We start from the raw sequence: 25,425 nt of genomic DNA, 5'->3' as shown, positions 1-25,425 counted from the left end.
TTTGTGTCCCCGGGTGCGTGTGTCCCTGCTGATCTGGAAAAGCTCCTCTGGTTTGATGTGGTCGATGCCTTTCATGATTTTGAAGGCTTGGATCAAGTCCCCACGTAGTCTCCTCTGTTCCAGGGTGAAAAGGTTCAGTTCCTCAGTCTCTCAGTAGGACATTCCCTTCAGACCTGGAATAAGTCTGGTTGCTCTCCTCTGAACTGCCTCTAGAGCAGCGATATCTTTCTTGAAGTGTGGAGCCCAGAACTGTCCACAGTATCCAGATGAGCTCTAACTAGTGCATTGTACAGTCTGAACATCACTGCCCTTGTTCTCAATTCTACACTTTTGACAATATACCCTAACATCCTGTTTGCCTTTTTTATTGCTTCCCCACATTGCTTGGATGGAGAAAGTGAGGAGTCCACATAGACATAGTTACCTGCATGTATTACCTTACACTTGTCCACATTGAATTTCATCTGCCAGGTGTCGGCCCACAACTGAATATTATCTAAGTCCCTTTGAATAGCCTGTGCTGCCGAGTATCTGCTGAGCCGCCTATTTTACTTTTACATACTGTCCGGACACTTTCTGGAATCCATGTTGGGTCACACATCTTAGACACAATGGATGTCCGATATCAGTGTTAGCTTTCTGGTAGTATTTCAGTGTCAGCTTTATTTATTTCAGGGGTCTGTCATTGCCAGACTCACACCCTACCTATTCCCTTTCAATGTGACTATATAATTGGTGCTATTATGTCACAATTTTATTTTAGTAGTTCCTCTGCAAACACTTATCTTCCAAACAATTCAGCACAGACCCCGAACTCTCCACAAACACACACACACAATCTGGCTTTGGCCCCCCTGGTCTGTGTGTTTCTTTGTTAGTTTCTTTCCCCGTTAAAGGTTCACCGGGATTTAAAAAACACCCTTTAAATTGAGAAAGAAACATGGAAACAGCAGATAGAGGAATAATAGGAGAGAGGAGAACATACATTTTCCTAACAAACGCCATAACTCATAAGCACCCTTTGTTTCGCGGTGCTTTTGTGTGGAAAAGAATGGGGCGGACAAAAGCGATGTCCCTTCCCTCGCGTCTCCGGCTGGATCTGCTCCCAGGCCAGCGCTCTTTTATCGCCTTAGTGTTTTTTCATGGACAGATAAAGCCCCTCCTATAAAAGCCGAGCGAATGCAAACATAGCTCCGGTTCTCCGGTGTTATAACTGTGGGGTATGTTGCGCGTGCCATCGGCTAACCTGCTGCCCCCTCATCCCTTTCGCTTCGCTTCCCCCGAGTCCTGACAGACACTCGAACCCTGGCAGCTGAGAAACAGCGCTGTCCTTTTCTGCTTTCTCTTACAGTGAAACTTAATAGCATTGAAGTGTTCGAGCAACAGCCAAATTTTAGGGACCGTGAAGTCATACAGCTCCTGGATTTTGGCAGCAGGGAACGAAACAATATCTTCTTTTATTTGTTAAGCTGTTTTTTATTTTTATGTTTAATCTGCACAGGAGAACAGTATTGCCTTAAAACTGTTCAGAAGGAGCTGAGGACTGACAGGGTGTCATTGCAGAGGGTTTAAAACAGCAGAGCCCGGATGCATTGGCTGGCCTGTCACTCGAGATGTGTTAATTGATTGTTGCTTTCGGTCTCCAGTTTTTATTTTGCATTTATTATTATAACCTTTATTTCACCAGGCAGGTTAATTAAGAACAAATCCTTGTTTACAGTAACGGCCTGGCAGGAGAAAAAAGGCCTCCTGAAGGGACAGGGATAGGGATTAGAAATAAAAAAAAAATATATATATATATATATATATATATATATATATATATATATATAACATAAAACATGGCAGCAGAACAGCAAGGCAATAACGCAACACAGCAGAAAGATAAAACGGCCATAACAATAACAAGGTAGCAACACAACACAGTATCAACAAAAACACAACAGTGTGGTTGACAGTGGAAGCATGGCTGCATGTAACAACTGCACCAAATGAGCACGATGGGTCGAATGGCCTCCTCTCATTTGTAAACTTTCTTATGTTCTTATGTTCTTAACTGCACGTGTACGCAAGAGTGACCGTAATTAAGCCCTTGAATGAGGGATCAGATATAAAACTCTCCATCTTAAGACCTTTTTGCAGCGCAATCCAGTCACTGGATAGAGGAGCGGCTCGGGATGGATGTACTTTGAGAACCTTTAGCAGAATGTGTCTGGCAGACATGGTATGTACAGGATGAAGGTTGGATTAGATGACTCAAAAAGGGGGCAGTGAAGTCTAATAGAGTATTATAAATAAACGTTAACCAATAGATCTTGCAACGTGTATATAGAGAAGGCCCATTGACAGAGGAGCACAACATGCAGTGATGTGTTCTGTGAGCAGCATTGGTGGCAGCTCCAATGGCTGTGTGGTAAAGAACATCAAGCCGCTCAAGAGCACCCTTACCTGCCAACCTATATACTATGTCTCCGTAATTCAGCATAGGGAGGATTATCATCTGGACCAACATAAGTTTGGCAGCTGGAGTGAAAGAGGAGCGATTCCAATAAAGGAAGCTAAGTCCGTCCTTTGACTGCAGCTTAGATATGTGAAGTGAAAAGGACAGTATATTTTCAAGCCATACTCCCAAATATTTGAATGAGGTGACTACCTCAAGCTCTAGGCCCTCTGAGGTAGCAATAATTCCAGGGCGGTGGATATTTTCAAACTAAATAACCTTGGTTTTGGAGGTGTTCAAAACCAGGATTAAGGAAGAAAGCTTTGTTGCAGAGAGTTTAACTCTAAGTCTGGGGAAGGGGGCAGCTGAATAAAGGACTGTATCGTCAGCATATAAATGAATAAGAGAATTTACTACTGACCGGGCTATATTGTTTATATAGAGAGAGAAAAGCGTGGGGCCTAAAACTGAGCCTTGAGGCACTCCCTTGGTGACAGGTGGGGGCTGAGATTGAACACACTGGACTCTTTGGGAGAGGCAGTTTGTAAACCATGCCACAGACTGCTCAGAGACATTGACAGTGGCGGTGGTTTGGTTGCAGAATTGGGGGGGCATGCATTTTGAGTCCTCTGCGGGGGGGTGGTTGTGGAGTTGTCGAGCATGGGGGAGGGGGTTGTGAACGGTTATTTGTGTGCCTTTTGGGTGTTGAGTACAAAAAACGCCTGGACTGTTAGAGGCTCGATCTTACTGGCACCCCCGCTCCTCTGACATGGAGGTGGCAGCGAGAGATTTCCACATCACAATGGAACTGCATTTGACATTTTACTGTCTCACAACAGCAACAACAAAAGGCACATAAACACGTGTGTCATTTACTGGATGGTACACTTTGCACTTATAAAATCTGGCCTTTACGGGAACCACACATCTTCAAAAAACGTCCATGACTCCAGCAGATTACTTTGATATTTTGTAGTCTTTTGACCGACGCTTTTGTTTTAAAAGTAATTTTCCGAGTGAAGCTCTTGATCTATAGACGTGTGAATATAAATGGCAGTTCAATTATGAATGACCGCTTGCTGAACCACGTTATCGGCAAACATCGCTGCTCATACAGTGGCTGAAATAGACCCATCCCTCCGATAGTATTTTAGCTGTGAGGAATAACCCCAAAGCTGTGTCCTGATCCCGAACGGCACCCGAGGAGAGAAAAGCTACATCAGAACTGAATACTTAACCTCTTCTAATAAAGAGAGAGAGAAAAAGCAATACAGGCCATTTCATAATAAATTACACATTCTGTGCAGTTATAGAGGAAATTCTTCATCTCATTTTGCATAAAACATTAAGAACGATTAGATTGAAATCGCCCTGGTCATGCTCTGGATATAGAAGTAGTGCTTTATTCTGTATTTCCACTTAGCCTCTGCCTTTTAATATTCCAGTTAATAGGGAAAGGTCAATGTATTTGCTCTGTGTGCCCCTGCTGTGTGCCAATTACGATGTCTGACTGGAGCAGTCAATAATCTCGGCCTTTTACTGCGATCCGAAGTTGTGCCTGGAACTCCACAGAAGACACGTCTATGTGTTTCTCTAATCAATGCATGTGTGTAGAGTGTATGAACACATATGAACATGTCCCACAAAAGTACCAGTCATTATCATTAGTAGTAGTAGTAGTAGTAGTAGTAGTAGTAGTAGTAGTAATATAAGTGTTTAAATTTAACAGAAATACAGAATAAGAAATGCATGCATTCTTTACACAAGCAATTTTACAATTTGTTATTTTTTCTTTTTCTTTCTTTCTTTCTTTCACTGTCTTTATTGTTTTGTTGATGCCATCACCCGGCTCCAACAGCTCCTTTATTCCTTCTTTAGAAAAGGTGCTAAATATGTGTGACCGGTCGCTTTTGTGCACATTGTTCAAAGTTACATCAATTTAGAAAGCGCATAGAAAGCTATTTGTATCTGAAGTGTCAGCCATATATGTTTTCAATATGGTGACCTTGTTTGCATGCATCTGCAAGGTCTGTCAGTGTTACTGCACTGTGTGAAGAGACAACACACAGAACGAGAATAAAAGCGCTGGACACTCTGTGTATTATTTAGAAAATAAAAGCCCTTTACAGGCCTTTACAAGCAGAACAATCTGGAAAGTGGATGTTATTCTTATGTGCTGGTATTTCTAAGATTATATCATTGTTTCTCAAGGACAGAAAGATTTCACACTATAAATTCCTTCATTGGACAGAACGTCCTTCTACAAATGAGGGTGTTTGTGCGTTTTCTTTTTTCACATCCCGTTTCTCTTAATAGATTCAGCAGATTTAACCTCTGTAATGTGAAATGTTACTGTAGCCCATTCTTATGCATTAAATACATGCCTTCTACATATAAATGCTTTCAAATCCCCCAGCGTTACATCATTATGTATTATTCATAGTGTTAAGAATAAACTCGAATGTAATGAAGTAGTGGATAGAGAATCATCATCAGGCAGAATGACATTGATTAGACACGGTGCTTGCTAATAAAGCTTCCACATATTTCTATATAAGTAGTTTACAAATTATTTATTTTTCATCAGTTAATTCCTAGAAAAGTATTGCACCTGAAGTTGAATATGATTGTGTGAAAGGAAGCTCAGAAAATATTGTTTTATGTGGTTCAATTACACAACAGTTTCCAGTCGTTGAATACTATGTACTACCATCTGCATCTGCATCTTTTATACCCTGTGTATATGTCTGAGCTTAATCTAATTACTTGTAGCTGTTGTCCTAAAGCTGTGCTTTATTACGAACTATATCAATTTATACAACAACACAACCTGATTCCTTTCTTATTCATTCACAGCAGGGGCTCTGACTATTAATCAATACAGATAATAACCCGACACACTGCTCAGAAAATGTCACCAATGCAGGTGGTATACTTGTGCTGCCATCCATGGAAAAGCATCAGGTAAAACAACACAATTTATATGTGACGCACATCGACTAGATCTTATATCATCTAGAGCAAAAGAGGCCGTTGGTCAGAGGTGGATGTTTTAATGAATTCATTAATATTAAAGTATTTACAAATTATTCATTCATTTACCGAAGTCTGATTGCCGATTCTGTTCCTTTAAGAATATAGTTTCTGTTTTCTCTTGTGTCTTTTCTCCCCAGTGCTTTCAGGTCTACTGTTCGTTCAGTTGAAATTGGCTACCTCTCCTCACATGGATTTCTTTTCTTCCCCCCCCGTGTTTTATAGGAGCTGGAGGGTGGTCTCCCTTGAGCTCCAACAAATATCAATGGCTGCAAATCGATCTGGGAGAGAGAACGGAGATCACCGCCGTGGCCACCCAGGGCAGGTACGGCAGTTCGGACTGGGTGACCAACTACCTCCTGATGTTCAGCGACACGGGCCGGAACTGGAAGCAGTACCGCCAGGAGGACAGTATCTGGGTAAGAAACATGAATGACTGGAGACAGCGGTGCTCCTGAGACCAGTGCTGGCTGAGGCGCTGTATTGTGGCCCGAGATCTTCAGAGCAGATTTGTGTTGTGTCGTTTGGTGTCTGGTGTCCTTGTTTGAATTGAGGGGGCAGGTGGATCCCAGAATATACCAGAATATAATGCCCAAATATCTCCCTCAAGGAGCTCAGGCTGGGAGGCAAATTGACTTTTTCAGGAGGTTTTCGAACCTGCTTAAACATTCACCGAGGTTCAGTTGGGCAGAATTGGCAGGAGGGTCCATGTTTTACCATCCCACAGTGACTCCAGTGGCTTGTGTGGCCCCATGGAGCCTGCAGGTCGCTGGGTTGTAAGGTTTGGCTTGTCCCTGTCCCCAATGGAGAGGGAGTTTCAATGCACCGAGACAGGCAGGTGGCTGTCTGAAGTTTCCCTGGAAGAACATCAGACTGTCCAATCGAGAGGAGCCCATTTGCCCCATCGTGCTCGTTTGGTGTCCATTAATAACTGAGTGATCAAGGATCCTATCCAGTCTGTTTTTGAATGTTCCCAAATTGTCTCTTCAGCCACATCGCTGGGGAGTTTGTTCAGATTGTGACGCCTCTCTGTGTGAAGAAGTGTCTCCTGTTTTCTGTCTTGAATGCCTTGAAGCCCAATTTCCATTTGTGTCCCCGGGTGCGTGTGTCCCTGCTAATCTGGAAAAGCTCCTCTGGTTTGATGTGGTCGATGCCTTTCATGATTTTGAAGACTTGAACCCTCGTATTTTAAGAGATCATGTTTATCGTTCAGAACAGGGACGTGGTAAGGATGACGCTGTGACATACTTGGCCACTGGACTTTGATGCTGAGTTTGTGGAAACCTAAATAGAAATATGACAAATTAAATGGAAAAACAGCTTCTGCAAAGACTTCAAGTTATTTGAATAAGTGAAGTAAGTCAGAACTGCATTTGAGTGTCCGTATCTGTGCAACACAAGCAGGCCTTCGATTCTGCCAGACACAGAACCAGATTATAATTTACCGCTTTCTTGTATTTTTTCCCCTCCTGCCACCAATTCAAGCACTCAGACGTGCCGTCCATATCAAATGGAAGAAACTGCTAAATATTCAAGGAAACCTTAAGTAATGTTAATGAGACAAGTCAATCAATCCTGTGTGCTTTTTGCCTCTGCGCTCAGGCAGACAGAAGTGCAAACGTCTCCTCGACACCCCCCGTGTTGCAGAGGCTTGTGTGTGTAGTCGCCAGTTAAAACGCTTTACCTCTTGGCGGGGACTGTTGCCTTGATGCAAACAAGGAGTTGTCAAGCCTGATGTCATGGAAATTGCCGCTTGGCTCCGAGCACATTTTCAAAGGGCACATTAAGTAAATGAGCTGCTTTCCTTGGGCAGTCTTAGCGGGACACGGTGCAATGCGAACTGACTGAACACGCCACTTCACTGGAGCGCTGATCCGCTCAAAGACAGCGAGGATGCTCTTTCAGCAGGAATTATGCAAGCAGGGGACGGAACTATGAACACATTTAAAAGTACAGAGGGGGGATCAGTGCGGGAGTATATCATATGTTAATTTGTCTATTAATAAAACATGAGAAAGGTGGGCTGCGCAGATAGAAGATGCCTCAGCATTTGACTCAGTGTGTAACCGGGCAGCTGGTGGGTTTAGATCCGATTTGACTAATCTGTGGGTAATTTAATGCAATTACAACATCGCTTTCATTAGATATAGACATTTTCTAATTCCAGGAAGGCATCCATGGCTTGCCTTTTACATACAGGCACATGCTAAAAGAGTGAGTTATCTGTGAGTGTTACAAATCAAGATCCCTCTTCCTGAAGTCAGTGTTATTGTAAAATGCAAATGTAAATCTATTTGGCATGCTTAGAATACCTAAGGGCCCACATTTACATAAAACAGCCACGCTTATTTTTAAACTCCCTCGTTTTTCTGACCCGATACTGATTTCCTCTGTTTCTTGTTAAGGGATACACGCAACAGGCACAGCGATTGTCCTTAAGGTGGAGATCTCGACGGCTGTGCTTTGTATCGTCCTCCGTTAAGATCAGTGCGTCTACGCTAGGTGGAGTGCAGCTTCTCAGGTTGCATACATTAATAATATCAGTTTATTAATTGGGACTGGAGTAGTTATGGAGTTATGGAGTTATGGAGTAGGCAGAGTAGTCATTTCAAATGTACGTGCTACATATTAAAGGTGCAATTGTTTCTAAAGTAAAGGAAATAATCCAGTAGGTTTTATGGCATTCAATTAAAGAGGAAAACAGGAGAAGAGAGATTTTCTCTTCACACCCAACTAGTACGAAAAGCACGTCTTCATAACAAGTTTAATTCCATGGCAATCAGTGAAAAAACTGAGGTTGATATTATGACTGTAAATAAGAAACAGACGGTAAATGAACATGAACCTTGTAGCAATTAATTTCTATGGAAATTAACCTGGTGTTACAAATGATTGAATGTTCATGACGGTGCACTATATTTTGCTGTGTATAAACCTGCCAACTGTTCTTTTGATCCATGGGACTATCGCTGTTTCACATCGGCGCTAATTTATAGCCACACTCTTTCATTATCCTTAATTGCTGTTTTAAGCTTTTGTAGAGTGGCGCTGATTAACGAGCAGTTTCTGGCGTGGACAATCATGCTCAAACACTGAACCCGGGGAATGAATGGAAAATTAAAAATGCCTACAATGTAATCCAGTGCGTTACAGTGATTTATACATCTTGCTTTGGTGCTGATTGTTTCTGTGTCCGTATGTGCTGCATGAAAAAGCACACAAGACTTTCCCGAAGGTTTCAACTCCCCTGAGTCCTGGCGTCTCTTGCTTCACATTTGTTTTACTATTGTGTCCTTGTATTTCGATTAATACACACAGCGTCTAGGTGGTATATTCCCATTCTGTACATATTCTCTACGTATAGTCGTCTTCCACTGCTATAGGTCCCAGATCAAATCACAACCTCCCATCAGCCTTGTGTGACAATGACAGGTCCAGAGGTTTCCTCCTCTCCTGATACGAACCTGCCAGCGTCCGGATCCCCTGAGCTGACTGACACACCACATCCATAATCAACCGCTGTTTGCCTTTCGTTTTTCAGTGGTGCCCCTCAAACAGAGGTGGTGCGTCAGGCTTCAATGTGAAACCAGTTGAATAAGCACTGAACGGTCTTGGGATTGTAAGAGCTATAGATAAAAACATAAGAAAGTGTCCAGTCGAGAGCAGGCCATTCGCCCCATCGCGCTCGTTTGGTGTCCATTAATAACTAAGTGATCAAGGATCCTAGCCAGTCTGTTTTTGAATGTTCCCAAATTGTCTCTTCAGCCACATCGCTGGGGAGTTTGTTCAGATTGTGACGCCTCTCTGTGTGAAGAAGTGTCTCCTGTTTTCTGTCTTGAATGCCTTGAAGCCCAATTTCCATTTGTGTCCCTGGGTCCATGTGATAATTCAGGACTGCAGTGTAAAGCTACGGGCCAGAGTAAACACAGTGACTGCGCACTGCGATCAAAGTAAGATAATGCCTGGTCCTTAAATTATATATTTCCATCCATAGTTATGTTTTTTGTTGTTATTATTGTGTATGTGTGCGTACATAAAACAATTTTTTTTTGTTTATACAGTTACTCTTGCCCTCTGCAGCCCATGGCAAAACTATATAATTGACCTTGCCTTCTGCTATGTATGCTTGCTTTGGCTCTGGATATTAACTCCTCGCTGCGGTCAATTACCACAAATTAGAGCCCTCCGCGTCTGAGATTAATGCACCAGCATTACCAGTTTGGTAGCCTATTAGAATGATCTGAAAGTGGAAAAAGGATTGCATTATGCCGATGAATATGCCATTCAGCGCTCATCTCCAGATACACAGCATTGATGCTATATTTTAAAATACTCTATTCTCAAACCGCTCCGTTCCAGCTGAAAGGCAGCTCAAATTTAAATGGTATGAGTAAGCGTCTACACTGGTAAATTGAATCCATTTAAAACATCCATTGGCTAGACTGCAGTGTGTATTCGTCAGAATTCAAACAGAGAATGTATCTGAATTCTGAACTCTGGCTCTTAATCCTCTTTAATTTCACTCAGGAAACAAATTAATGTCTTACTTTATTCTCCGTGTAGCGGGATTTTCCCCGGCTGGGAACTATCTTCCACTGCGTTGACAATTTGTTTCTCCGTGAATTTGTTTCCAGAAAGAGCTGCGCCTATTCATATTGAAGACACCTTTCACCTCCCAATCTGATATTCCATAAAAACAGCAACAGCATGGATAGTATGTAAGAGTACCCTTGAAGTAACCGCGGCAAGAGAAAGAGACGAGATGACATCTTAAAGTACGACTTTCTTCACAATCTTTCAAAGTCAGATCAGGGTAGGAGTGTCAGCCCTGTGCGTAGCTGTGTGTATATGCAGTAATGATGTTTTAAAGTAGTTCTGAAGTATTAAATCCTGATGAAACAAACGGGATGAGGCCTGTGAACGGGGGAAGGGGGGATAATCTAAATGAATACTATCCAGCTTTATTACAGCTTCAGGTTAAAGCACAACAGTGTAAAAGCTTATCTGATAAATCAAAAGAGGCATGACATCCACGTTGATGGAGACAACAAAACAAAACCTCTCTCATAAACCCGGCAGAGACAGTGCAGAGGATTTGAAGCTGCCGTGGAGTTCTGGCTCGGTGTCAGACACAGTTCAGACCGCTGGTGGTTGAAGGAGCAGAGGCTCTGTGACAAATCATATATTTTGGGGGTCGCTCACCTGGAGAATAAAGGAATAATGTGTATAAAATCCAGCAGAAGGAAGCGCAACTCTTCCCAGTTTTGTGTATTTCAAGGCATAAAGGAAATGATCGACAACAGCAAACTGGGACCCATTTTCCTCAAGGAGCAGCCCGTAACTTTAGCAGCGTGCCAAGGGCGGGTACAAAAAACGCAACAAATACACTTTTCACAATCAAACATTTTAAGGTTCAACAACTTTCATTGATCGTATACAATATATAACCACTTGGCTCTGATTGGCCGGGGAGTGTTGGTGTTTCACTGCACTGTGCAGCTTCAAGCCATTTCTGACTCTAAAAGGGTGTTAAAAATGTATATTACAGCAGGGATTTGACATTCAGTGCTGAAGAACGAATCTACAGTGATGCTCGTATAGACCTTTAAAGAGAAAATCTGCTGGCTTGGTTGTTAGTTTCCTTTGTATAATGGTGTACCATACCATAATCAAAGCAACTGCACTTTTGTAATACTCAATTTGTATTGTAATTGTATTTTAAAAGCACTAGTATGGGGGCATCAATTAATAAATTACTAATAACATGATGATCCAAGTATGACCATATATTTGGTAAAAGATTATACACATGAGTTAGCAGTGCTCATACGCAGAGACACATATCTGCGGGCCCCCGGGGGTCCCTGGCACCGGTGAGGATTGAATGTGCTGTCCTCGGCAGGATTACTCCACAGTGCCGACAAAACTGTGTTTCTGTGCTAATGCAGAAACAACAATATTAAGTTATTAATAAGCACAGTCTAATTACAGCATCAGTTTCCGCATGCTTTCGATCGCGATGTAAATTGACAGACGTGACTGTGTCAGCTGGAGTTGTGAACACTTAGTAAAAACACTTAATTAGTGCTGAAAGTCCTGCCAAAAGATAAAGGGAATGAGCGCTAATCAGGCAGCAGGCAGAGCTGGATGCCCTATCTACCAGTGTGGAGATACTGCATTCTGTGGGTTATCTGGGTTCAGCGTTTGAACTTGGTGATGAATGTTCTATAAAGGCTACGGGGCAAAGAAACTATAGCTGGACCATCTATCTATCTATCTGGTTTGCACGCAAATTAGCTTTTATTTATTTATTTCACAACAATTCACCTTTAATTTCAACCTCAATGACATTTTCGGTTTAGCTCTGAGAAGCCACACTAGAAAATAAGATATTGGGTCCGATGCCATTAAGTGGGATTCCTACCCAAAATGCACCTCTCTGTTTGCGGCCTTTGCTTTGACCCAGCTTGTCTTGGCTCAATAAGTGCAGTAGTGTGCGTATACGAAAGTAAAGGGCATTGTTAGTATCTTAGAGGAAATTCACTTTATTCTCTCTGGTTACATTTCTGATTTATAATTTCTGTTAATAAAATGTGTAAGTCTTGTATAAGAACATAAGACAGTGTCCAATCGAGAGGAGGCCATTCGCCCCATCGTGCTCGTTTGGTGTCCATTAATAACTAAGTGATCAAGGATCCTATCCAGTCTGTTTTTGAATGTTCCCAAATTGTCTCTTCAGCCACATCGCTGGGGAGTTTGTTCAGATTGTGACGCCTCTCTGTGTGAAGAAGTGTCTCCTGTTTTCTGTCTCGAATGCCTTGAAGCCCAATTTCCATTTGTGTCCCCGGGTGTGTGTGTCCCTGCTGATCTGGAAAAGCTCCTCTGGTTTGATGTGGTCGATGCCTTTCATGATTTTGAAGACTTGAATCAAGTCCCCACGTGGTCTCCTCTGTTCCAGGGTGAAAAGGTTCAGGTCCTCAGTCTCTCAGTAGGACGTTCCCTTCAGACCTGGAATAAGTCTGGTTGCTCTCCTCTGAACTGCCTCTAGAGCAGCGATATCTTTCTTGAATTGTGGAGCCCAGAATGTTGTTGTAAAGCAAGAATATTTTCTTGTGTCCTAAATTCAGCCAGCATTGTTTTTTCTTCTCCTTGTAGGCATTTTCTGGGAATACGAATGCCGACAGTGTTGTCCAGTTCAAACTGCAGCAGCCTGTAATTGCTCGATTCCTGCGCTTTGTCCCGCTAGACTGGAACTCCAATGGAAGGATTGGCATGAGAGTGGAGATTTACGGATGCCTGTACAGTAAGTAACGGTTAGGATCCATTAACCTGTGTAAGAAACACTGCTGCTATCCGGCCTGTGATCAGACACTCCAGCTCAGTTTCCGCAGTGCCAAGGAGTGCCTTCACCTTTTCATATCCCTTGTCATTTGTGAGTGTTTTCACATTCTGGAGCTGTGAATGATTTCGAATGATAAACGAAAACCCATCTGTTAGAAGATGGATTTTTGGCTGAAGTTACACTATCCCAGTAGTCCTCCCAGACTGTGCAGGTCAGTGTGGGATGAGTCTTGATCTGATTTCTGTGTTGGGAAGCCCAGCAATTGGACTTCTTCTGTAAAAAAGTTTAGCTTCTGATCACAAGCTGCCCTTAACATTTGTAATTGCTCAATACCATGTTGTTGCTTTTCTTCCTCTGATTGCAAAAAAAAGGAAACAAATGTAATACCTTATGGAGTTTTTATTTGTAATATGTTGTTTGCAGAGTCTGATGTGGCAAGTTTTGATGGCAGCAGCTCATTACTCTACAGGTTCAGTCCAAAGCCAAGCCAAACCGCCAAGGACGTGATCTCAATGAACTTTAAGACCATGCAGAACGCTGGTGTGATTTTGCACGGTGAAGGACCACATGGAGACAGCTTAACACTGGAGCTGCATAAAGGAAAACTGCTACTGCACATCCATATAGGTACACATCGTCTGTTTACTGCATGTTTCAGTCCATTCAGTTAACCATTTTTTTTCCAAAACTTCTTACAGATATCCACAATAGATATCCTCAATGTTCCTCAAACATTAAAAAAATGGCTTTGGGAAACAAACTGCCACGTTTTTCTAATTTCATTCTCCTGTTTGCGAATCTCAGGAGGGCAAATAAAGATCAAGGTCATTCCAGCAACAAACCTCCTCATGTGAACAAAGAGGCACAGTTAATGCATTAGAAAACCGCTTTGTTATTCAGTGGAGAAATCTCAGCTTGATTTCCACATCTTGCATAAAGAAAACAATTCCCCTGCAAGTCTAAATGGCTGGGTGGAAAAGTGTCCAATGTTAGAAACAATAGTTTAGAATAAAGGTGCTTTTTAGAGCATATATTTACACGTGTTCATCTTTCATTAAGAGAGGAATGATATGCTGTTCATTAACCTCTGTAATGCACGTATTAAAATAACATTTGTTTCATTCGGCTGAGCTTACATGAAGCTGTGGTGATAGTGGTACCAATGTCCCTATGAATGAGCAGCAGAGATCCAGCAACCTGATGTCAAACACTGGCATCGAGTCAGAACCTATGCTTCCACATGGGACTCTGTTTTACTGTGGTGTGCTATTGGTTGTGACTTTTATGTTTTCAGGCAAGGACTTTAGATGAACTGGCCATGCACAGCTTAAATGGTTAGTAGTGTTCAGGGCTCTGGACTCTGAAGCGGAGGGTCATGGGTTCATTCCCAGTGGGGGCACTGCTGTTGTGCTCTTGAGCAAGACACTGTACCCAGAATGCTCCAGTGCAAACCCAGCTACATAAATGGGTCATTGCATGTAAAAATAATGTGATATATTGTAACAATTGTAATTTGCCCTGTCTGTTAAGAAATATAATAATAAAGTGTGCTACTCCCCATACAATAAGTCTAACACCATCCATGTTTGTGTGGGGTAACTTTTAATATAAATAAAGTTTACATTTCAAACTTTAATACCACTGTGATCTAAAGCAGATTGATGAAGTACTCAAACGTGTCCACGTCCCACTGGGAGACTCTGTGCAGGATCATGTGCACCAAGGAGTTCTGGCGGTCATTCTGGAGGGTTTTTACAAATTAAACTCAGCTTTAAAAAAAATAGAAGAAGTCCCGGTAGGAAAATATAGAGTTCGACATTTTCGTTATATTTGCCTGACAACCCAGCAGAGAGGTTTTAGGAAGACGTAGAAAAGACCAATACTCTCCTCTGAGGGGTGGGGGTTAGACCACATTGAAAGTTTTGCCTCCTTTTATCAAATTGATGGCATTGGAAATATGAAGCGTGTGGATGTCCAAAGGTAAATCAGCCAATGTGATGTCCCTGGGGGCGATTGCTCGGCTGTGCAGTGGCATGATTGCGGAGTGATATTGGGAAATGGATGCTGTATGGGCAGAACGAATCAAGCTAGAAGGAACTTTCTGCAGTTTCTGGGTTTAGGATCTGCTAAGTAGCTAGAGTTACACCCTCGACAAACCAGCGGTCTGCGATGTGTGTGAAGGGTTAAGGGTTTTAATGGTTTCTGTTGTATCCTAACTGTCCCCTTGGGAGTGAAGGTTACCGGAGCTGTATGGAGACCACGGGCGTAAATGTTGTCTGTACACACCAGCACTGAAAAGCCAGTTCTGGTGAGAAAGAAAACGGCAGCTTTTAATTCAAGCAAGTCACTCCTTTTTTCAGGACACTGTCCTTAAGATATGTCTGGCATTGTCCGCTATGCATGCACTGGAGGCAGTGAAGCTGTGCGGCCGTGCTTAGATGTGGAATCCACGTGCTGGTCCTTCTGTATTCTCCTCACCTCACATCCATCTTCCTGCTGGAGCCAGTACAGATGAAGTTTATTTTTGTCTCCTCACAGCAGAGCTCTGTTGCTGTGCAGCGGCTGTTTTGTTGATCTGGCTGTGGGGTTGTTTTGTTGCTGGCTGTCCCTTCAGACCACCAGTGAAAATGTGCTCCTCACTCCCGGGGAGTCGATACCAGGAGCGTTTTTCCTTCTTGCAGCCGCTCTGTTGAGAGCTCAGGTCTACTGGCTCCGCTGCTCATCACCATTTGTCATGTCACGGAGTGTGAGAGACGCCAAATTATCTTACATATACATTAAACAAAGCTGCACACACATACACACACACTTGATGACTATGCACATTTAGTAAACTTTCACATTTGAAAAGGTGTCAAGCCCTGAAAGTTAAAAAGTGAAAAGAAAAAAGCATTAAACATTAAACATAGACCCGTCGCTGCCATTTTAACACAGTGCTGATAATATGGAAGCTTTCTAGTCCCAAAATTAAAAGCAATGCCTATGTTGAAATCTAAAAATGATGGGCATTTTGCTTTATAGGATGTTGCGAATTTGTCCTGCAATATTGAAAAGCAATTCACACATTGTTTATCAATACAAGCTTATTTTTGTGTTTTATCCCTGCTGAATTGCGTTATAGCATCGTAGTATTTTAACGCCACAATTAAATGTAATAATAATGCGTTACATTGCTTAAAGCAGCGTGATGGTAGTGACTGAATTAAATGCAATACACACATTGCATTGCAGCGCGGCAGTGCTTTGATTGACGCGATGGCTCCGCGTGAAGAGAGACGCAATTAAATGCGATGTGGGGGCGGAGACTGGCGCAGATTGACGCGGGGGGCGGGGTTATAGGCGTGGCTGAGCTCTCACGCCAAACCATCAAATTGAGGTTTTCAGGGCATTGTACTTTGTTGCAGTTGCATGGAAATAATTAAATAAGTCATTTTAATAAAGTTTTGGGGCTATTTTGAAAACTTGTGTGCTTGCTTGTTTTTGTTATAGCTGCCTGCGATTAACGCAAAGTTTACACATTTTGAAATGCAATGTGAGGCGCCGATTGATTTATAACTGACTATTGAAAATAAAAATGCTATCTATATATAGCAGCACTCATTCCATATTTAAAGAAAATAGCTTGAATTGAGAGAGAGATTTGATTGATCCCCTTTATTTGACAAAAAAAAACTAACAATACGCTAAAAACTAACTAGAAACACATAAAAGACTGAGTGATTGAGGTTTCAACTGATATTGCTCTCCACTTTAGACTAAATTACTCTGATCTGGGTGCATTTTTGTGTTGTGACCAGATCGTCAGGCTGTGTGTTTTTCACTGGACCCAGCGGTCACACATCAACTGAACCAGTGATCCCAGTAGAGACTCGGCTGTTGGTTCATGGTCGTAACCAGAGGTATTGTGGGATACTTTTAAGATGGCGGGTTTGCAAATGTCTTGGATTAAATTTGAGTCTTGACATGCTCCAGCAAAGTTAAATTAACTAAACTTAATGAAAAATAAACATGATACACTGCATTGTTGTGTATATCTATACCAAAATGTGTGTGGTGTTTTTTGCAACTGTCAATCAACTCACCTCTGAGCTCAGCCACGCCTATAACCCCGCCCCCCGCGTCAATCTGCGCCAGTCTCCGCCCCCACATCGCATTTAATTGCGTCTCTCTTCACGCGGAGCCATCGCGTCAATCAAAGCACTGCCGCGCTGCAATGCAATGTGTGTATTGCATTTAATTCAGTCACTACCATCACGCTGCTTTAAGCAATGTAACGCATTATTATTACATTTAATTGTGGCATTCAAATACTACGATGCTATAACGCAATTCAGCAGGGATAAAACACAAAAATAAGCTTGTATTGATTAACAATGTGTGAATTGCTTTTCATTATGGCATGACAAATTCGCAACATCCTGTAAAGCAAAATGCCGATCATTTTTAGATTTCAACATATGCATTGCTTTTAATTTTGGGACTAGAAAGCTTCCATAGATAAAGAGCTGAAATGCCTTAACGAGGAACAGAGGAAGGTATTTAATCTAACAGCCTGGTATGACGGCCGTGTTTTGTTTGTCTTCAGGCAGGTCGAGGACCTCTTCTCCAGACTCCACGGTGACACTGGGAAGCCTGCTGGACGACCAGCACTGGCACTCTGTTGTCATCGAGCGCATCAACAGGCATATCAATTTCACTGTGGATAAAAGCACACAGCAGTCTGAAATCAGAGGAGACTTCAGTCATTTAGACATTAATAATGAGGTTTGTTGCTTTTGATCTGTGTCTTTGTTGTCATTCTTTATGTTGCGTCACTGTAGCAAAACGGAGCAACATCCATCCTGACAGAGGCCCGTCTGAGACAAAGCGGCCCGCCTCACCTGCTTCCCAACGACATACAAACTGTACAAACAAAGGACAGTGTCCATTCCTTGTGCCGTCTCTCTGGGAGCAACTGTTTGCCTTGATCTATGAAGATGCAGCTCTGCCTAACAGCACCACTGAGCAAGACCAGACTTCGCCAGCACGTCCGCCTCACGCTCGCTGCTCTAAGCAATCCAGTGAAATGTTCAAATGATATTAGTGGGGACTAATAGAAACCTGCGCTCGATAACACTCTCATCAGCATACCAATGGAGACATTTGTGGACCTTTTTATAGAGCATGCATGCGATCTCTGTGTGATTGTTTGTGCGATTGGGATTGAATTCTTTCATTTTCTGAAGAAATCTGAAGTCTCAGGCGAACATCTGTTGCTTGACATAAATATAGTTCGCTATAATTAAGTTTCAGTGGCATTTCAGAGACCAAGAGTCATAGTAAAAAGTTTATATTTTAGCTCCGTTCCACTTATATTCTAGACACCAAACGTTGATTTCTATTAAAAACCTTTTCACGAATTAAAGTGTTAAAGTGATCAAGATATAGATAGATAAGTGTAAACTAGTAAACAAGTTTAGTATACAATATGTTTTTTTCTGCCATGTCCTTCCAAATTAAAATCCCAGTAGCTTGAGGGGGTTTATTTAATATTAGCCTGATGAGGCGGTACTCCATTATTTTGTATAATTGCTGTTAAATTATCTGATACCTTTTCCTTTATGAATGCAATTCCAAAGTATGAAGAAAGTGTGTGCTTTTGAAACATTTTGTTTTACATTTTAATTATATTATTTCACAAGCTTAGCTTCGGGGGTGTCGTAGGCCGGAGAAAACCAGGAATGTCTTTGAAGAAATCCTTCCACGGCTGCCTGGAGAACCTGCTCCACAACGGGGTGAATATCGTGGACCTGGCGGCCAATCAGAGACCCGAGGTCGTTATTATGGTAAGTGTTTACATTTCCCAGTACCTCCCTTTGTGTGGTATTTCTGAATTTGGCATTTTGTTAAACAAATTATTTATAAATTAGTATTATTTACTTATTAGTTCTACATGTCGTTTTACATACATGATGTGCTCTACTATCGAAGGGTAGGACATTTTTGTTGTGTCAAGGTGTACAGCACAAATATTACAGTGTTTTCTCCCCACAAAATAATCAAAACAATCAAATATGAATACAATTGATTGGCTAAGTATGATGTGTAAATGCGGCTTCTTAAACATTTTCAGTGGTAAGGGCTTGATGCTGCTGTACTCGGCCATGGAGAATTATATATCTGTGAATATCGGGGGCAGGAGGCGGGTTCTGCATCTGGATTCACATTTTGTTCTAATTCTGAATCTCTTGAACGGTGTCTGAGGAATACAATCGCTACAATCATCGCCCGCGGTTTCATCTGTTATATGACATGCAAATGAGGGCTTCTTCGTGATTGTTCTGAAATCAATTTAATTAATCTGTTAATTATGAATGGGGAGAATTAACAGCTTGGAGTGGAGGAGTTGTTGAACACTGCCTGGTGCGAGTAATTAATTATGCTTTACTGAAATGCACACTTAATAATTAGCGAGGGAGTGAGATAGTTGTCTTAACCTTTAATTTTCTTTACAGATGCCATCCGCGTTCAGACAAAATGTATAATAATAATAATAATAATAATAATAATAATAATAATAACACCAATGGCTGAAAACTGTAAAACTGCAAAATATATCATATTGCTTCTATAGCTACTACTATGAATACTGTACATGATAAACACTTTACACGTCTGATATGAAGCTCCCGGGTGAATTATTCATTTTGAGATTCGAGGCTCTGGCAGTATATCTTAAGCCCCCCCACGAGGCCTCTAACATTGTATTTACTGATGTTATTGTTAAAGATATTGAAATCTACATGATGAACTGAAAAGTGCCCTTATCAATAAATGAATGCGCACTGGTCCATGCTAAAGACAGTGTGTTACGTGTCAAGGGTTCAAGAATATCTAAGGCAGCCTCCTGGAGGTCGTCGATTCTTCCCATCTTGCAGGAAGAAACGCCAAGGAGAAAAACAAGTTAAATGAAAATAATGAACGTGTGTTTCAGGGCAAAGTGACCTTTGTGTGTTCTGAGCCGCCCAATGTTCCCGTGACCTTCGTGAGTCCTGGGAGCTTCCTGAGCCTGCCCGGCCCGGCCCAGAAGGACAGCGTGTCGGTCAGCTTCCAGTTTCGGACTTGGAATAAAGCAGGACTGCTTCTGACGACCGAACTGAGCCAAGACTTGGGGACTCTGTGGCTGCATGTGAGTGAAGGCAAGATTAAGCTGCAGATCTCCAAATCCGGGAGGATCCTGGCTGATGTCACCACAGGTATTAACAGTAATGTAAAATCGTGTGGTACTGCAGGTATATTATTAGCAAGATACAGTCGTAGTCATACAGACGGGTGACAAATTAAAGGAAAAACCCACACAAAGTTTCTCAGTGAGGTGTTGGGCACCACAAGCCGCCAGAACAGCTTCAATGCCCTTGGCACAGATTCTCCGAGTCTCTGGACTCTACTGGAGGGATGAACACCATTCTTCCAAAAGATATTCCCTCATTTGGGGTTTTGATGATGGTGGTGGAGAGCGCTGTCTAACACGTCGGTCCAGAATCTCCCATAGGTGTTCAATTGGGTTGAGATCTGGTGCCTGCGAAGGCCATAGCATATGATTCACATCATTTTCATACTCATCAAACCATTCAGTGACCCTCGTGCCCTGTGGATGGGCATTGTCATCCTGGAAGAGACCACTCCCATCAGGATAGAAATGTGTCACCATAGGATAAAGGTGATCACTCAAAATAACTTTGCCTTGATTTGCAGAGACCCTTCCCTCTAAGGGGACAAGTGGACCCAAACCATGCCAGGAAAATGCCCCCCACAGCATAACAGAGCCTCCGGACCCCCTCACTGTAGGGGTCCTGCAGTCAGGCCTGTCCTGTTCTCTTGGTGTCCCACACATGCACTCGCCCACTTGTCCAGAACACGAGTCAGTTGAGCGTCTGTGACTGAAGCTCCTGCCATTCGTGCCCCAATAATGACCCCTCTTTCAAAGTCACTTAGATCCTTTCCATCTTTTTTTTTGCCATCTTGATCCAAAATTGAGGTCAACTAGGCCTGCTCAGCATTTGTATTCATGCCACAGAGCATGATAGGATGTTAATTGCTTAATGGGATCATGCAGTACACCTGTTTGGAGGCATCTGCATGCGTTATGTTCCTCCACTCATTTATTCAGGTTTTTCCTTTAATTCGTCACCTGTCTGTATATCTTCTGTGGATCAGATCAATATCTGGCATGGCCATGATTTCATTAAATTTTTCTTCCTCACGTTGCAAGCAAATCAATCTGTTCTTTCTGTGGCACATCTGAAAGCCTGCATATTGAAGTTGGGGTGTTTTATCTCCACAGGATCTGCTTTGAACGATGGACAGTGGCACTCTGTTGAACTTAATTCTCGCAGGAGCCGCTTAAGCGTAGTTGTTGACAAAGATGTGGGCTCCTCTGCTCACACCAGTCTACCGTTCCATACGGCCTCTGGAAGCCACTTCTTCTTTGGCGGTAAGGAAGCATTATGCATCAAAGCAGCACGGTCACATCAATATGCTCACAAGCCCTTATGCACGGGCGAGGAAAAGGGATCCTGACTACATCTTATCATTGATTTCCCCCCCCCCATGCTATTGTAAACAACACATAGTCTACTGGATGAAAGAATATGTCAGATTGATAATTGTGTTGAATGAGAGTCAGTTAATAGTGCTTAAATAAAACAGTCCATCTTAAAATGTGATATTCCTTGAGGGATTATTATTTGGGATTTCATCTCAGTTTTTATTGAGGTAAAAAGAATAAAGAAACAGACAGCATTACCACCCCATTGTTGACAATCGAGGAAGACAGAAGGAAAACTCATGTCTGGGAGCCGTATGCAGTTCAGCCAAACGAAGCTTTCTTGTTTCTCTGTTCAAGGCGTCCCACCAGCCTTGTAGCTGAGCTGCCGTCTCTGCTGTTTGCCTCAGATGCTACACTCTGACAGGCCTTTCTCTTCTGTAACGGACAGAATGTGTCATCTGTAATCCAGCGAAAGCCTTTTTCAGGCTTCACAAAACACGCATTGTAGTTTGTACTGGATAATCCAGGCTCTTCAAAGAAAATAAAAACCCTCAGCCTGCTCTCCCAAGAATACAGCGGTCCCTCCCTAATCCCACAGATACAAATTGCACCCACACCCAAACCACCGCACCACAGAAACCTGCCTCTGCAACAATACGGGAAGCGCCTACATTGCCTACAATGTCTATCTGATGCTTGTCGGAAATTATAGATAGCTTTTCCAGTTGAAGAGAAGCTCTGTGTTCTCCAGACAGAGAGCAGCGGTCGTACTCGGAGTTACGACAATAAGAGACGCAGATTCGTCAGCTTCTAAATGACCCCCTCCCTATTCTGTGCCAGCGTCCGGCTCTGTTTTGTTGCTGAATACACAGAGCGCCAGGATATAATGAACAGCATCCAATACATTAGAAATCAATTTATTCATGACATGCATTGACACAATTCCAGTTGTTAATGCAAAATGCACACAATGGTCACAAGAACAGTATGTGCCATGTCTGCTTTTCAGTTCTATGGACAGAATATAATCTGTGGAAGCTCAGATCACCAATTCCTCCATTCCTCAAATGAATAAAGAGTAAAGTATTCATCGGAGAACAGGCGGGAGCAGAATAATGTTCCACAAAATATGATGTGCTAAACATTCCACATATCAAGGACGGTTCGGTGAAGTTGTGCAGAAATTAATTCACTGAGACATACTTTTGTTGTTTTCGCCGTAGGTTGTCCTGACGTGGAAAGCAATCAAGAATGCAAAAACCCCTTTATAGTGTTTCAAGGATGCATGAGGCTCATTTATATTGCAAATAACGCAGTAGACCTGATCCAGGTGCAACAAAGAGTCTTTGGAAATTTCAGTGACCTCCAGATGGACTTGTGTGGGATCATAGATCGGTATGTATGTTTTTAATCTCCCTTTTTTTCATTTGAAGTGATCTTACCAGCTGTCGTCATTAAAATCGCACATTATGATATCAAGGTGAGCGTGATAATAAGCTTGATAAACATAATAAACGTGTAATGCTGGATGCGGTTGGCAGCTGGCCAGCAGGAGGCAATCTGTGCATCCACACACCACAGTTACGCACGCTGCTGCTGTGCCAAGGGGTGCGCATCTCAGAGTGGGACCCAAGGTGGTGATTTGTGAGTGTTTATGTGTGTGTGTGTGAGTTCACTTGTGGGAGTGTGACTGTCTGTGTGAAAGCCATAGTATCAATGTAGATAAACACTAATCAGCCATCCACTGCCGACCACAGAACACAGAGGATCTTAAATCCACCGAGAGAGCAGTACAGATATCTGCACCCTGGAAACATTCCCATAACAAGTTTCAATATCCGTTGAATTGTTGTGCTGTTGTGTGAGTTGCTCTTTTATTGAGCAATACCACAGAACGTGGCAGATGTATGTGTTGAACATAGTGATGCAGCGGGGCCAGGTCACGAGAACTAGTCGTGTTCCTAGATTCCCTTTGAAACACAAAGCCCGAAGAATCTAGATGATATCAGCCAACACATTTTAATCAATGTTAGCTTTGGAAAATATGCTTTGAATCTCTGCCAAAACAGCCTTACAGTTATCTAACCTCATAGCAACAGAGATGAAAGAGGCCGAACACAAACATTGCTAAAATGGAAACATCGGGTCCTTGTGATTGAGCACGGTGCGGATCAGATTCGGGGAAAAGGCCAGGGGGGAAGAAACATTATTACTTTCCAGTGCTTGTCTCCAGTTGCTGTGCACTGCAGATCGCTGCTTTTCCAAACTGTAGAGTTGGCCGGTATGAAATCCTTGTTAACTTGTTCTGATCGCTTCCTCGCTGTCGCTTGATGCCCCCGCTGTCTCCAGGTATCACGCCCAACTGCGGCCTGGGAAGGGTTCTGTCTCCCAAAATATTCAAAAGCCGTGCTGTTAGTATAGGCTTCCTGCTGACGGGGGGGGGGGGGCAGGTTATTTCTGCATCGTGTCAAGTAGCTCTAAGCTGCAGGGAGAGTGACACTCCGCTCATCCGGTGACCACAGACCACCAGGTTTCATCGCGAGGCCCGCTGTGCCTGCGGAGCCGTGCGGGGCGTGTGTCGGTCATATCGCTGAGATTGGGGTCATACCGCTCACACGTCTACCGGGCTAGCAGGGATGGAGAGACAGGCTCGGGCGACATCGTCCTGTCTCTTCTCTGGCGCCCCGGGGTGTCACTCGGTCTGGAGACAGGTGTTTGCTCGCTGGACTGTGAACAAATATGAATAGAATATGAATTCATCTTTTTCATCCAGCAGTGCTGTTGAGGGACTTTGGCGATTTGTTTCTCTCCTTGTTGTCCTTCAGATTTTGTCATGTTTTTTTTTATTTCCTTCCCTTTGAACATCTTTCGAAATCCTTTCCGGTTTAGTTTACGGCAGTGAGTGTCAGGCTTACAATGAGATTGTTACGGTGCTAACAGTCTCTGTAAACGTGCTGAAGCTTTATATTTGTAAATATGCCAGTGATCTGATGTTAAATACCTTTTTGTCAAACATGCACAAGGGAAAAATCTTTACAGTGTCAGCAGAGTCAGAAGCACAGATATTGATCCCCGTCAAGCTATTTTTGCAACATGGAAAATTACAATAACTTTACATTCGAGGTTTGTCACCGTCTCATCTCATCTATGCCAGAGCGATGCAGCCGTAGGGCTCACGGTTTGCACTCTAATAATGCAGAAAACGGCTGCGTTGAATCCCTGACAACACATTGCATTCTGGAAGCGCGCGAGGTTGTGGTCGGGATGTATTGCGGCGTTGACTACTGCGACGGGACACGACTGCTGCAGAAACGTGTTACCCTGACCACACGGCACCGTTAATGTGTGCTGCTCATCACATGGTAACGCTGTGTGCACCTTTCATAGGCCCACTGCATTTAACTTAAAATGAACCTGTCACCCTCCGAATGTTGTTATTGGTGAGTGTTGTTCCATCAGAATTTAGTTTTACAAATTCAATTTTAAAATGTTATTTTACCATTTTTGACAACATCCCCCAGAGTCTACAGTTTTCTGTTGCTACAGATCCATATTGATCTAAGTTTACTTATATTGTAAGCTGGGGTGGCACATATTACAGTTGCAGCAAGTCGAACCCCAGGGATATAGACCTGGATATGAGGCACACGTAGTGAGAACACAGACGCTCAGTGGATGGGTTGTGTATAGGTTATGCTAGCAGTTAAGAATGCATCGAATCACAGGTGAACAGAGCGCACAGGCTGTTGGCAATAAGCTCGGAGCGCCTGAGAAGCAGCTCAATAATTTTCATTGTGTTGCTGCTGCAAAGTCGATGGTTTCAAGCTTAGTGGCGAGTCTATAATTCTTTCTTTTTTGGCGACATCTGAGTGTGTCTTTGTAAGTTTAAATTTGCAGAGGACAGGATTTACTGTCATGGGAGGGGGTGTGTGTGTGCACGTGTGTGCGCGTGTGTTTGTGTATGTGTGTTATTTATGTTCGGCTCCGGGGCAAAGCTGGTGTCTCCTCAGGGGTTGAATGAGTCACTGGAATATACTGTGTCCTCCCAGGACAAGGCAGCACTTTCATTGTGTCAAACATGGG

The 25,425-nt window shown here is 42.8% G+C and overlaps 1 protein-coding gene across 1 annotated transcript in view; it reads left to right on the top strand.

Annotated features, from left to right (window-relative positions):
• The window catches only part of cntnap3 (contactin associated protein family member 3), an 88,065-nt gene that overhangs the window by 30,476 nt on the left and 32,164 nt on the right, over nt 1–25,425 (top strand). The window contains exons 3-10 of the mRNA XM_066711628.1: nt 5,699–5,892; nt 12,629–12,776; nt 13,239–13,442; nt 17,401–17,579; nt 18,497–18,640; nt 19,789–20,050; nt 21,139–21,288; nt 22,566–22,737. Coding sequence (XP_066567725.1) covers nt 5,699–5,892; nt 12,629–12,776; nt 13,239–13,442; nt 17,401–17,579; nt 18,497–18,640; nt 19,789–20,050; nt 21,139–21,288; nt 22,566–22,737 — 1,453 coding nt within the window. The remainder of the gene's footprint in view (nt 1–5,698; nt 5,893–12,628; nt 12,777–13,238; nt 13,443–17,400; nt 17,580–18,496; nt 18,641–19,788; nt 20,051–21,138; nt 21,289–22,565; nt 22,738–25,425) is intronic.

This window comes from Amia ocellicauda, chromosome 8, assembly GCF_036373705.1.
Source record: "Amia ocellicauda isolate fAmiCal2 chromosome 8, fAmiCal2.hap1, whole genome shotgun sequence".
NCBI lineage: Eukaryota > Metazoa > Chordata > Actinopteri > Amiiformes > Amiidae > Amia > Amia ocellicauda.
This window is presented reverse-complemented; position numbering and strand designations above follow the sequence as displayed.